The 13,491-nt window shown below is 40.0% G+C and overlaps 1 protein-coding gene across 6 annotated transcripts in view; it reads right to left on the reverse strand.

The window, feature by feature from the left end:
* LOC136325398 (opioid-binding protein/cell adhesion molecule) overlaps positions 1–13,491 on the reverse strand; it is a 1,207,641-nt gene that overhangs the window by 107,310 nt on the left and 1,086,840 nt on the right. For all 6 annotated transcript variants that reach the window (XM_066259768.1, XM_066259767.1, XM_066259766.1 and 3 more), the window contains one exon: positions 6,241–6,366. In XM_066259768.1, coding sequence (XP_066115865.1) covers positions 6,241–6,366 — 126 coding nt within the window. The remainder of the gene's footprint in view (positions 1–6,240; positions 6,367–13,491) is intronic.

The following is a 13,491-nucleotide window of genomic DNA, read 5'->3' on the forward strand; positions in this document are numbered from 1 at the left end:
CTAATGACAATCTCCTTAGATCAAAGCAGCATGTACTGTCCCCTCAGCCACACCCATCTTTGTAACTTTCCCATCATTCACAGCTGTATATTCATGAGTCTCCCAGTGAATGCTGGCCCAGTGCCCCTTTGTCTGTATTTCAGTAAAAGAAAAAAATTAGTTTTGGAGGACCCCATGTTTCATGATTGTATCCCAAAGACCCTGGTCCCTTGCTTGACCACTTTGCCTGCCTGTTGGGGACCTGCTCACTTTTTTTTTTTAGTGGAAAATTTTTTGAGGTAGTAGCCTGTGAGTTCATCATTATCCTAGTCCCTAAACTATAGGTCACTCACCACAGATTTCTAGGTATATGAAAGCTGCAAACCAAGTGCCATATTTTTAGAAAATCCATATCAACATATTTTTTAAAACCCATTAACTGTTACTGAAAATAAATTAAACCTAACTCTTTGTATCTAGAGCTAGAGAATAAATACATAGTCAAAAGCTCAGTGGTTTGCATGTCGAGAGCAAAACCTCTGAATGTAGGGTTACATAGCCCTTTTCTTTCCAGATGTTTACAAAGCTTCATATTCATGACCCTGTAAAAAGTTCCGGCTTTCCTGGGAAGGGAGGCAGATGTCCCCTGGGAAGGCCTTGTTCCTGGGAATCCAGGCACATCTGTCAACATTGTAAAGGAAACTGAAGGTCAGGAGGTCTCCAGCTGCATATTCAGTCTGGAGACTAGAAATGCTGGATGGCTTTAGAGCCGCATCTGGAATCCTGTTGTATTTTTTTTTTTTTTAAGTGAGAGGAGGGGAGATAGTGAGACAGATTCCCACAAGCGGCCCAACCAGGATCCACCCGGTAACTCCCCACCCCCACCCCCTCCCCCTTGAGCCAATGTTCAAATCCACGGAGCTACTTTGTGCACCTAAGGCTGATGTGCTCAGACCAACTGAGCTATCCCTCAACACTTGGGGTAACTCTTGAACCAATTGAACCACTGGCTGCAGGAGGGGAAGAGGGAGAGAGAGAGAGAGCTGGGGAGAAGCAGATGGTCACTCCTTTCTGTACCCTGATCAGGGGTTGAACGCAGGCTGATGCTCTATCCACTGAGTAAACCAGCCAGGACCCCTTTATATATATATATAAAGTTTTGCCCTGATTCATAAGAAAGGCATGTTCTTAGTTTGTTTTTAAGTGAAAATGAGCCTAAAAACCAAAGTTACTTCAAAGGGGCTCCTAGGAAAATGGCAAAGGTGGGAATATTTACAACATGGAAATTGGCAAATGCTAACAGGTCCCCCTCCCACTTAGCCTCAATCTGTTTTAAATACTTACCAGTACACTAAAACCTAAACCCTTCATTTTTCAAATATCTATCATTTTAAGTATTGATCATGTTTCTGCATTTTGACTTGTATGTTTCCCTTTACTATGTCTATTTACCTTTCATAGTATAGAGATTTCCTCATAATTTCTGATCCATAAAAGTTTACCATTATTATACTCGAGTGTGATAATGGGTTTATTAAGTAGTGTGGACAAGAAAGGGACCACATACTAAACCTGACAGACTCAAAGAAGGTCTGCATGACAAGCCTTTACAAACCCAGAGACCTAAAGTAACCATATGGATGGTCTGAAATGAAAGCTTTCTAAAAGCCAGCATGACAGATAGTCATGTCCTAGGCCAGTATCTTCCTTGACAAAGGTCAATCATTACCTTAACTGAGCCTGCCTATTATCTTTTTGCATCTAAGATATAATAAACATTTGGAATATCAGAGTCATCACCTTTTTTCCAGACCCCTGAGAGCATAATCTCTCAACAGAGCACAAAACCATAGTATTCCTCATTGCTATCTTGTTCTTCCACATCCCATCTCTATGTGCCATAAATGTTCATTGTTCACTCTCTTATACCTACCAATGTTAAAAAACAAAAACAAAAAACAAAGTATGTGTCTATAAGTTTTACGCTTTATCCAATCCCAGAGATTTCCCTGTTTTGCTTTCGCCCACTTCCCTAATCTATCACCAATGGATTTCACTTGACCCCCTTATTCCTCCTCCTTTGATTCTGATGCATAAAATAAGTGGTGAAACTGCTATTTTCTGAAGCACTTTCTCAATCTGTTGAGATGTTGCTTCCTGGCAATTGTAGTCAGTTTGGCTCAAATAAGTAAAAAATAAATTAAAATTTCTCTACAGGTTTTGGACGTTTCTTATGTCAACCATTATGAGTCTTTACCTCTTTTCTAAAATTTCTAGGGATTGGAGGCATGTCCTTGGGCTGTCATGTTAAGTATAGCATTACCATTATTATTTTTTTAATAATCTTCTCATTAAAGTACTTTTTCTAAATAAAAGTTTATTTATTCATTTAGATTCCCCAAATCTAAACAACTGATTTCAAATATTTCATTAATATTTTGGGAACACAGATGTCCAACAAACTAACTTCTCCAGAATACTCCCTTTGAAATTTCAAAGGAAATTTCATTACCACTTTTATTTCTTATTTTCACAAACTGAACTAACCAGTAAATTGTTCTACAAATGTTGTTTAATTTTCAAGTGTTACTGGATTGTCTTCTAAACATTTAAAACAACTTCCCAAAGACTGCTCAACTCCCAATGAGAAAGAGTTGCCTTCTATAAATAAGTATTGGTAGTCACAGCAGATATAGATTTTAAACCTGTAAGCCCTCTATGTTCCAATGCTTTCTAAACTTGGTAAAGAATGCTTTGAGTCAAAATGCTTAAATGTCTTTAGGTTGGGGGGAGGGAAGATAGTAAGGGAAATGAAAGACAGTACAGTGAAGGCTGTGGTTGTCATAAAACAAAAAGCCACTGCACAGCAGAACATCGCCTGAGAGATTTAGAGAGGGGAGGGATAATTTAAACTTAGGAATTTCCGATCTTCTTTTGAGGCGGAATTGCACCCATTACCTTATATAAAAGGTCGGGATATAGATGAATCTCCCTTATTTTAAGAGGGAAAGCTTACTGGTCTACTACGATAAAAACTTTTAAAAACACTTAAACAGTGTCAAAGTGTTTTTCAAAAGATTTATAGGTTAGAAAACTGTACTTAGGATCAAATCAATACATTCTAGGATTTTAAGCATTTATAAAAACATCTGACTTCACCAAATTTGTACAGATTGGTCTGAAGCATAGACATATTTTTGTATGTAAGGTAAATCCAACATTCTCTCTAACTTGAGAAAAATTCCCATGGGGCTTATGTCTTTGGGAACACATACTATCAGTAAAGTTGAGCTCTGGGATGTGTCTTATGTACACCTTAGTATTCTGGTTAATGCTACTTTATAATGTTGACATTTTGGGTTTCAGTCTATGAGGGCTTTTGACAAAGAATGTTTGGTGACTTTATTAGCATTTCTTCCCTACAACAAGGCAGAGGCCGAAATCTGCAGTCTCTATTCACACAGAGGAAATGAAATAGTGAAAGCGAAATAATGCTCCTACTAACAAAGTCAGTCTCTCATTTGAAAAGTGCTGCTCACATAATTTTTGTTGCAATTCAGGGGGGAAGTTTCAGGTCACTATTTGCAACATCTATAGTTATATTTTTCAAATTCTATTGAGATTTAATGAACATAAATAACAAATATTTATTAAAAATAAATACGCCTATTTTTATTGTACAGTTTGATTAGTTTTTTACTAACTTAAACAGCGTCACTGCCACCCCATTCAAGATATAAAATATTGTCATCACTCCCCAAAATCTCTTGTACTTGTTTGCAGTTAATTTTTTAAATACTCCTACTCTAGATAACCACTGACTTGACTGCAGTCATTATAGACTAGTTTATTCTGTTCTAGTATTTCATATAAATAAAATCGTACAAAATGTATTTTTTGTATCTTACTTCTTTTGCTCCACATGATATATTTGAGATGTACCCATTTTGTTGTATATATCAATAGTTTGTTTCTTTTAATTGCTGAAAAGTCATCTCAAAAAATCTATCAAAATTTCCCTATTTACCTGTGGATTATTATTTAGGTTATTTCTAGTTTGAGACTTTTATCAATTAAATCATTAAAATGTTTGTGTATAATGTATATTTGTTGATATATATTTTTTCACTTATCTTTGCTAAATACCTAAGAGTGTAATTGTTGGGTCATATTTAACTTTATCACAAAGTACCAAACATTTTTCCTTAGAACTTATACCATTATACACCTTAGAGTGAATATATAAGAGTGTCAATTCCTCCACATCACTGCTGTTTGATATTGTCAGTCTTTTTAATTTTTGTTGTTCTAGTAATTGTATCTCATTACTGTCTGATTTTCATTTCTATGATAAAGATGTTAAACATATTTTCATGTGCTTATTTTTCATGCACATGTTTCCTTTTGTGAATTGCCTGTTCAAATATTTCATTCATTTCAAAGTGGGTTGTTATAATCATGCTGTAAGAACTCTTCATATAGACTAGATGTAAATTATTTTTGTCAGGTAAGAGTACAGCAAATGATTCCTCCCAGTCTGGGACTTGTCCCTTCATTTATTCTTAATGGTGTTTTTAATTTTGATGAAGCCTGTTATGGGTTGAATTGTACCCCACCCCCCAACACACACAAAGATACCTTAAAGTCCTAATTTCTTGTGTCTCTGCCCTTTGGGACAATGCTCTAACCAACTGAGCTATCCGGCCAGGGCACCTGTGTCTCAAAATATGACATTATTTAGAAATAGGATTTTATATATAAATAAAAGTGTAGTGGTTACCAGGGGGAGGAGAAGGAGAGAGAGGGAGGGAGTGAGGGGATGGACATAAAGAGAGACAAATATAAGATGATAGAGAATGATTTGACTTCATTTGGTGGGTATACAACACAATAGAATATCCAAATAATGTTGAGATGTTTTCTCTAAATCCATGTACTCTAGTTGACCAATGTCACCCTGTTAAATTGAATTGTCTAAATAATATATATATGAAAAGAAAAAAAATACGCTCTTTACAGAGGTAATCAAGTTAAGATAAGGTCATTAATGTGGCTCCTAACCCATTGTGTCTGGTGTCCTTATAAAAAGAAAAGCAATAGACAGAGGGCTGCCCACAGGGACAGGCCATGTTACAGTGACACAGAGATCAGGTTGATGCTTCCTCATGCCCAGAAACACCAAAGATCACCATCAAACCCCCATCAGCTGGGGAGAGGCATGGGACAAACTCTGCCTCCCAGCTCTCCAGAAGGAACCAGCCCTACCTCCACCTTCACTGTGGACATCCAGCCTCCAAAACCAGGAGTAAATGCATTTCTGTTGTTTAAGTCAATGCAGTTTGTGGTATTTTCTTAGGAGAGTGGTAGGAAAATAGTTCAAAGCCAAATTTATCAATTTTTTAGTTCAGGGTTACTAAAATTTATTTCTATGTTTTCTCTAGATCTATATTATTTTTATATCACACACAGGCACACACAAAACACATTTTCCTCTTCCCTGGGTTTCATGTTTAGATTTTGTCATACCTGAGGGAGCACTTGTTTCTTGTATAATTTCTAAAATCAATCATAGTTTCTACTAACAGTGTAAATGTATCGAGTGGCTCTGTGTCCATATCTTCAAGTTCAACTTGGAATAAGTTTTAGTTCCAAGGGGATAAGGCCCTTGTCCATTTGATTCCCTTCCTAGTAACTTGAAGATGATCATAACTGATGTTTTAACATCCATCACTTAGGGCCCAGCACAGGCACATGCAGATGAACTTTACTTTTTTTTGTATCCTTCTTCTCAAGAGAACTGTTTAGGTACAGGTCACACAGATGTGGCTCTGGGTGAATGTCCTGAAAGTCTGAGGCAAGGAGATCCTTTGTGTCCTGTATACACACTTCACAGTTTTCCAGTGTCCATTGACATAGCACACTACGTCAAGAAAGGACAGACCACCAACTAACCCACATGGTCTTTACTTGAGAAATTAGTTTTTTGTTGAAAGTTATTCTCATAGCACCTCTGTTCTTCATAGTTGGCAAAACAGAAGTCTGCTAAGGTCATATAAAGGACTGAAATATTAATGCAGTAAATTTTTTCTATAACTCTTCTATTTGGGAAGGAATACAGAACCACCGAGGCAGGTGGCCTTTGCTTTGACATTCCTCTGTTACAATAAAGCATTGTTTTCAGGTTCCAGAAATTCTGGTGTACAAAAGAATCAAGTCTTTAATATACAGACTCTAAAAACTTTCTACAAGTTAATGCCTTACCCTTGACAGACAGGTGTCTCCAAGTCACAGTTGGCTCTGGTCTGCCAATAGCGAGACACAGCAGGGTCACACTGCTCCCCTCATTCACAGTAATATCCGAGGAGATATTCATGATCTGTGGAGGAACTGTAAAGAAACAGAGAATAAATACATGGAATGATTCTTTACACTCAAAAAGAAGATGTTAGCCTATAAATATTCATATAGCAGGCTTTATAATAAGGATTTTCTCAATAAAAATTTTCAGATTTCTTGATTTGTCAAGGGTGTGGCCACTATCATTGACAGTGCACCATATCTTGTAGCAGGAGACAGATATGTGTGTGAAGGGGGTGGCAGGGAAGAAGCAGAGGAACTGAATGGAAAAACATTAATGCTTGTTGATTGAAAGGCAAAACCAAAGGAAACTATTTAGAAAGTTTTCTAAGAGTTCCTGTCTAGCCACATGCTCATTTATTTCGGTGGAATTGCTGACTTAGCTAGAAGTCATAAGTTGCACCCAGTTAAGCCCTTTTGTTCAATAAAGCCAACCACACTAGGTTCATTACCATTTCCTGAACATTCCTGACACTTTCGGGTTCTTTAGCCTTGCACAGATTTGTCCATCCTGCTCTTCTTGTCTTTCACATTTCTTTATCCCAAAACCCTTTCTTGTTCCTAAAACATAGCCTTCAGAACACAGGAAAATTGTTTCTGACTGGTCCAATCATAGTTAGTTGCTTTTTCCCTCTGGCTCACTAACAGTACACTGTTCCTACTACAGTTGCTGTTATAAGATTATATTACAAAACACAGCCTGAATGGCATCATATCTTGGCGTTTGGAGCAGGGCTCTAGAGCTCAACTCCTCACCTGCTGAACACAAGGTAAACTGCCTTCCTTCTTCAAGCTTTGGTTTCCTCGCCTGCAAAATACAGATGATAGAAATAGCTAAACTCATTGTGTTGTGAGGTTTACATAAAACAATGACTTAGCAAAGTGCTTGATAGAAAAGAAGCACTCAATAAATGTTAGCTACTTAGATGGCAAGGAAGACAAAAAAGAGAAGAACATTAATAATGTCTTTCTCAATCCATTGTTGAACTCTCACGGGCTGGGTCCATGTATTTACCTTTAGGATTGTGAAGGTGGCATGACCCCCGGTTCTGCTGTCCACCTTGCCCCACCTTCAGGCCCGATTCTTAATTCAGTTCAAAACCCAGCATTGGAAAATACCCTGATTCCCCTCAGCTCTTCATTCCCATCGCCATTGTCCTGGTTGGGTTTCTCAGCAAATCTCACATGAACAATGGCAATGGCCTCCCACCTGGAACCTCCGAGCTGTTCTCTTTCCAGTTTTGGCTCCTTCCAACCTACTCCCTCCATGTGGCCAGAGGGACATTTTCAAGCAGTAATCTAATCAAATGGCTCCCCTACCTATTCCTTGTCTCGCCATTGCCCACCAGGCTTAACACCCAGCCTCTTTTGCACAACTTATGTAAACCCCCTGAAGTCTCACCCCAACCCACTGGCAAACCTCATCTCCAGGTACAACCCTGCTAACAGCACCCTGCAGACACTGGACCTGGCTTTCCTGGAGCATGGCAGAAACACAAGCACTTCCACAGTTTTGCTTTCCCTTGTCTTTTCTTCATTGTCTACCTGAAAAGGTGTAATCCAACTTCCAAGGGACCTCAAAGGTCACCTCCCCTCAAATCCTGAAAAGAGAATCAGCCATCTGTCCTGCTGCATTTTGTCCAAACCTCCCCACAGGAGGGACTGGGTATGCTGTGTTACAGCAGATTGTCTCATGCCTGTCCCTTTACCCAGAGCGTGGAGTGCTGGAGGGGGAGGGGGAGACTTCACACATCCCTCTTTCCTCCATCTCCGGTGCAGGCTGACAAGGATACACGCTGGATTCTTCTTTGAAAGAAAGATCCAAAGAACAGATTGAACAAATCCAAACTCTAATGGGGTGGGGTGGAGTGGGGGCAATGCTTTTAATGGAGGATTTCAGACACCTAAACCTTTCTTCTCAATTTCTTTCAGGTTCTCAAAATAAAAGGACAACAGTGAGAGGAGGCTCCAAGCTTACAGTTATGCTGATTTATTCAAAGTGCCAGTTTAATTATGAATTATTAATCATGCTACAGGTAGAGTGCTAGTGAACAAAGCACCCTGAGTCCGTGGCAGAGGAGAATTACGGCTGATGCTTGAATCAGACGACTGTGCAGCCCGAAGTTTTATGCTGCCAAGACCTTAGAGGCAAGTCTGCTCAAGGAAAAGCCATAAGTAACAGGGAGAACATTTGAGTTCTTAAGGGAATCCACATTAGAAAATAAATAAAAATCTCCTAGCTTATAAATCTGCCACATTTTGGATTATTTCTGCATTAGAATTTGCCCTGAAATTTCACTGCACATATTTTATTCACACGCACACAGGGAAAAGAAAATTGGTGTTCATTCTAACTACACTGCATCCTCTTGAGAAAACTATACTACCTATTTTTCAGTATTTTCTAGCTTGTTAGAAAAAAAAATTGTTCTGAGCTTAGAAATGTCAATATTTTTTTTTCACTTTTATAAAGCAACAACTTCAGTGTGCCTTCCAAAATACCCTCAGAATTATGTCTGCTCTGGCTGCATGCGTCAGGATATCTGAAGTTCTCTTTTTCTAGAACCATAGTCTCCCTGGTGAAGACACAGCCGGCGGGGGGGAGGGGGGGGGGGAGGGGGAGGGGGGGGGGAGGGGCAGGGGGGGAGGGGCGGGGGGCGGGCAGAGGGAGTATTGTCGGGTTAGTGGAGGCGGGTTTAGTACATTTCAGCGCTGTTGTCCAAGGACAGATCTCTCCACAATGCCCTAATTTGAAGCCTTCAGCTTCATTCAGTGACGTTTCATCTGATAGTTGGAGGGGTCCTGGATGAAAAGATATTTGTAAACGTCCATGGATATGTCATTTCCCTTGTCATTCTAATGCCACCCCTTAGAAGGGAGTTCCCTGGAGTAAAATTGCAAAGGTTACTACAGCATGGCCACCAAGACCCAGGCAGTGCTTGTCCTACTCTGCAAGTCTATATTGGTTGCTGTCGTTTTCTCAAAGGTGGAAAGACGAAGGATGTGGGAAGCCAGTAAAAAAGAAAGCATAAAGGGATCCTCAAACCCCTCAGTGAGATCTTCTGAGAATGGCTTTTAAGATACCTAGAGGCAGAAAAAGCCCAATAGAGATCAGGGGAACTACCAGCTTTTAGGATACACCCTTAAAGGCTCCAACGCCCCAAAGGAGTCTCATAGGATGCCATCTGGGTCCTGCTTCAATAGTGGAAAGGAAGGTCATTGAGCTAAGGCCTGCCAGGCTTACATGCCTCTGCTGTGAGGAAACAGGGACACTGGAAGGTGGGCTTCCCCCTCGCTCCTCTAAGAGAGGGTTCAGTCTCTTCCAGCCCTGCTCCAGCCACCTATGACCTAACCTTGCCCAGAAAGCTGGGGTTTGCCAATGGGGGCTGAAGGTGCCCAGGGCTGTCAGCCCCATCTACTACACTGTAGACAAGCCTGGGGTGTTTCTTCCGAGAAGCAGGTAAACTGATCTCATTTGCACAAGGGCCACTTAACTATGTTTTGCCTGAATAGTCAGGTTTTTTATTCTTCCCTCAAAGATCTCTGCTGTGGGTGTTGATAGTCCTATTTTCTGCTGCTTTGCTTAATATATGGTGTTTCCTTTATCCCTCCTACCTCAATGCCCCACTCATATTTCAGGCTGGGACCTACTCCTAACTTAGAGCTCTCTTTCCTCCTTTTGCCAACTTGTATTATGAATTTACCTTTGCCCCCCAGCTTAGTGTAGCCCAAGGTTCTCTTTACCATGCCACAGTCACAGAGCTCCAGGGAAAAGCAACCTGGTCTCAACTCTCCAGGCAGAGGAGAACAGAAGCTCCATATCCATGCATGCTGCAGATGGCTTTTTCCAGTCTACCTGAATCATTACCAGCTAGAAGCAGCGGTCATTGGGACTTGGACATGAGCTGCAAAGTATAGAATGGTGACAACAATTCCAGTGCCATGCGGACTTTCCCTGTGGGGAACTTTCCTGGACTCCTGCTCCCTGTGACAGCTCCTAACAGACTGAACTGTGGTTGGGTTGCATTTTTCAGGGATTTGGCATGGTGATGGGGCCAACTTGGACTTGGTGAACATGTTAAGGACACTACTCTTTTATGGATTCTTGCTGTATTGGCCAAGAGTTTGCTTAAAGGCTTTTAATAACTGTAAAAAAAAAAATAGAGGACTGGATGAAGAAGATGGGGCACATATACACCGTGGTATACTATTCAGCTAGGAGAAATGATGACATCAGATCACTTACAGCGGAATGGTGGAGTCTTGGTAGCATTGTGGGGTGAAGTAAGCGAATCAGAAAAAAACAGAAACTGCAGGATTCCATACATTGGTGGGACATAAAAGCGAGACTAAGAGGCATGGACAGGAGTGTGGTGGTTACGGGGGGTGGGGGAGGGAAGGAGGGAGAGGGGGAGGGGGAGGGGTACAGAGAGAACTGGATGGAGGGTGGCAGAGGACGATCTCTCTTCAGGTGATGGGTATGCAACAGAACTAAATGACAAGATAACCTGGAAATGTTTTCTTTGAATGTATGTACCCTGATTTATTGATGTCACCCCATTAAAATAAAATTTTATTTATTAAAAAAAAAGAAAGCATAAAAAAATGAATTGGGAGAAAAGAAAGTTCTTCCTGGTCTCAATTATGATATTTTTATTATTAACATGTAATATATAATAATCTGCATTGCTTGTTAGTAAGTAACTTGAATGTTCTCAAATTGCTTACAGAAGCATTATCTCATGGATTTCCTAGGAATTACGAGATAAATAGACCAAATATTCTCACTATTAAATATATGATTTTCTAACCACTTCGCTGTACATCTGAAACTAATACAGAATAATAGTGAATTAAACTCTAACTGAAAAATAAATTTGGTGAGGTGGGTGAGGCTGGAGGGATTGCATAAAAAGGGAAAAAAATAGAGAAAACTCCTGGATAGGGACAGCAGTGTGGTGATTGCCCCAGAAAGGGGGAATGAGGGAGGTGGAGGAGGGTATTGGAGGATAAGCGGGGATGGGCTTGGGGTGGTGGACATACATGGTGTCCACCACCCCAAGAGATGTGTTGTAGAATTGTGCAACTGAAACCTGTATAGTTTTGTTAACCAGTGTAACCCAAATAAATTCAATGAAACAGAAAAAAAAAACAACAAGCTTAGTGTTTGGCAATGAATGAATCTATATATAAAAAAAGAAAAAGGAATGTAAAAAAAAAGGAAGAAACTGAGGCATGGAACAGGTTAAGAAAATTGCCCCACATTACATGGCTAACAAAGAGCAGAGTATTTCCATTACACCATGCGTCCTCTCTGTCTGGCCCCTCTCCATGCCCCTAAACACAATCCTTGTAGCTGCACAGCTGTGTCCTCTGCTCGGCGTGTCCTCCTGGTGCCTCTCCCTCACAGAACTTCCCATCTCACTCTGGTGCGCTTCCCAGCATCTTGCACCTGTTTCTCCTGGGCCATTGGCTTGGCAGACATTGCTGGCCAAGGGAAGTGCTCCGTACTTTCAATTTAATTTTAAATATCAAATGAATTTGGCAACACTACAGTGAACCTTCCCTTGTTTTCATGATAACTTTTTGACAAAAGGAGCACTTGGAGATGGCTATCTTTTTCTTTTTAAAATTTATTAAATGTATAGGGGTGACACTGGTTAAAAAATTATATAGGTTTCAAGTGTACAATTCTATAGTACATCAACTATATATTGCATTGTGTGTTTATCACCCAAATTCAGATCTTCTTCTATCACCATATATTTGACTTTCTGTACCCTTTAGTACCCTCCCTCCACACTTCCCTGTGATAACCACTGGGCTGATGTCTGGGTCTATGAATTTCTGTTTGTCTAATTTGTTCATTTAGTTGCATTCAGCTTTATACCCCACATGTGAGTAAAGTCATATGGTACTTGTCTTTTTCTGCCTGATTTATTGCACTTAGCATCATATTCTCAAGATGCATCATGTTGCAAATGGCAGTATTTCATCTTTTTATGGCTAAGTAGTATTCCATTATATAATATATACCACATCTTCTTAATCTAGTCCCTTTTTAAAAGACACTTCAGTGGTTTCAGTGTCTTGGGAAATGCAAATTAAAACTACAATGAGATACCACCTTCCACTTTTTAGAATGGCTATTATCAACAAGACAAGAAACAACAAGTGTTGGAGAGGCTGTGGAGGAAAAGAAACCTTCACTCACTGCTGGTGGAAAAGTAGACTGGCACAGCATTGTGGAAAACAATATAGAAGTTCCTCAAAAAATGAACAATAGATTACCATATGACCCAGCAACCCTTCTTATGGATATCTACCTGAAAATTTTGAAAACATCTACTCACAAAGATATATGTACCCTAATGTTCATTGCAGCATTCTTCATAAAAATGAGTTTAAATGCCTCTATATATTATGACAGGAGCTGGCAAACAACTAAATGAATATGTTCGTATTTATTTATTTATTTATTTTACAGAGACAGAAAGCGAGTCAGAGAGAGGGACAGACAGACAGGAACGGAGAGAGATAAGAAGCATCAATCATCAGTTTTTTGTTGCGACACCTTAGTTGTTCATTGATTGCTCTCTCATATGTGCCTTGATCGCGGGCCTTCAGCAGACCGAGTAACCCCTTGCTCAAGCCAGCGACCTTGGGTCCAAGCTGGTGAGCTTTTCTCAAACTAAATGAACCGGCGCTCAAGCTGGCGACCTCGGGGTCCCGAACCGGGGTCCTCCACATCCCAGTCCGACACTCTATCCACTGCTCCACCGCCTGGTTAGGCAATATGTTCATATTTATATATAAATATGTATATAACTAATGTTTATGAATACACAGATAAAAAAGCCATCACAATCATGCCTGAAATGTCAAACTTACTCAAATAAAATGGTAAGACTCACAAGAGTCCAGTTAAAGAATTACAAATAGCACAATGTGTTTCCAGTTGCATTTAGCCAAACCCCCCCCCCTGCTGGTAGTGCGTGTATCTGGCCATCTTTACATAAATTATGGTGGTTTACCACAGGGCCTTTGCAAAACTGTGAACATTGTGTTGTACACAACTGCAGCTACTTCATTGTGTGGTCATTTTAGACAGATAGATGAATAGATAGATAGAGACATATAAGGATAGATATAAAC

The sequence above is a fragment of the Saccopteryx bilineata genome, chromosome 2 (genome assembly GCF_036850765.1).
Source record: "Saccopteryx bilineata isolate mSacBil1 chromosome 2, mSacBil1_pri_phased_curated, whole genome shotgun sequence".
Taxonomy (NCBI): domain Eukaryota; kingdom Metazoa; phylum Chordata; class Mammalia; order Chiroptera; family Emballonuridae; genus Saccopteryx; species Saccopteryx bilineata.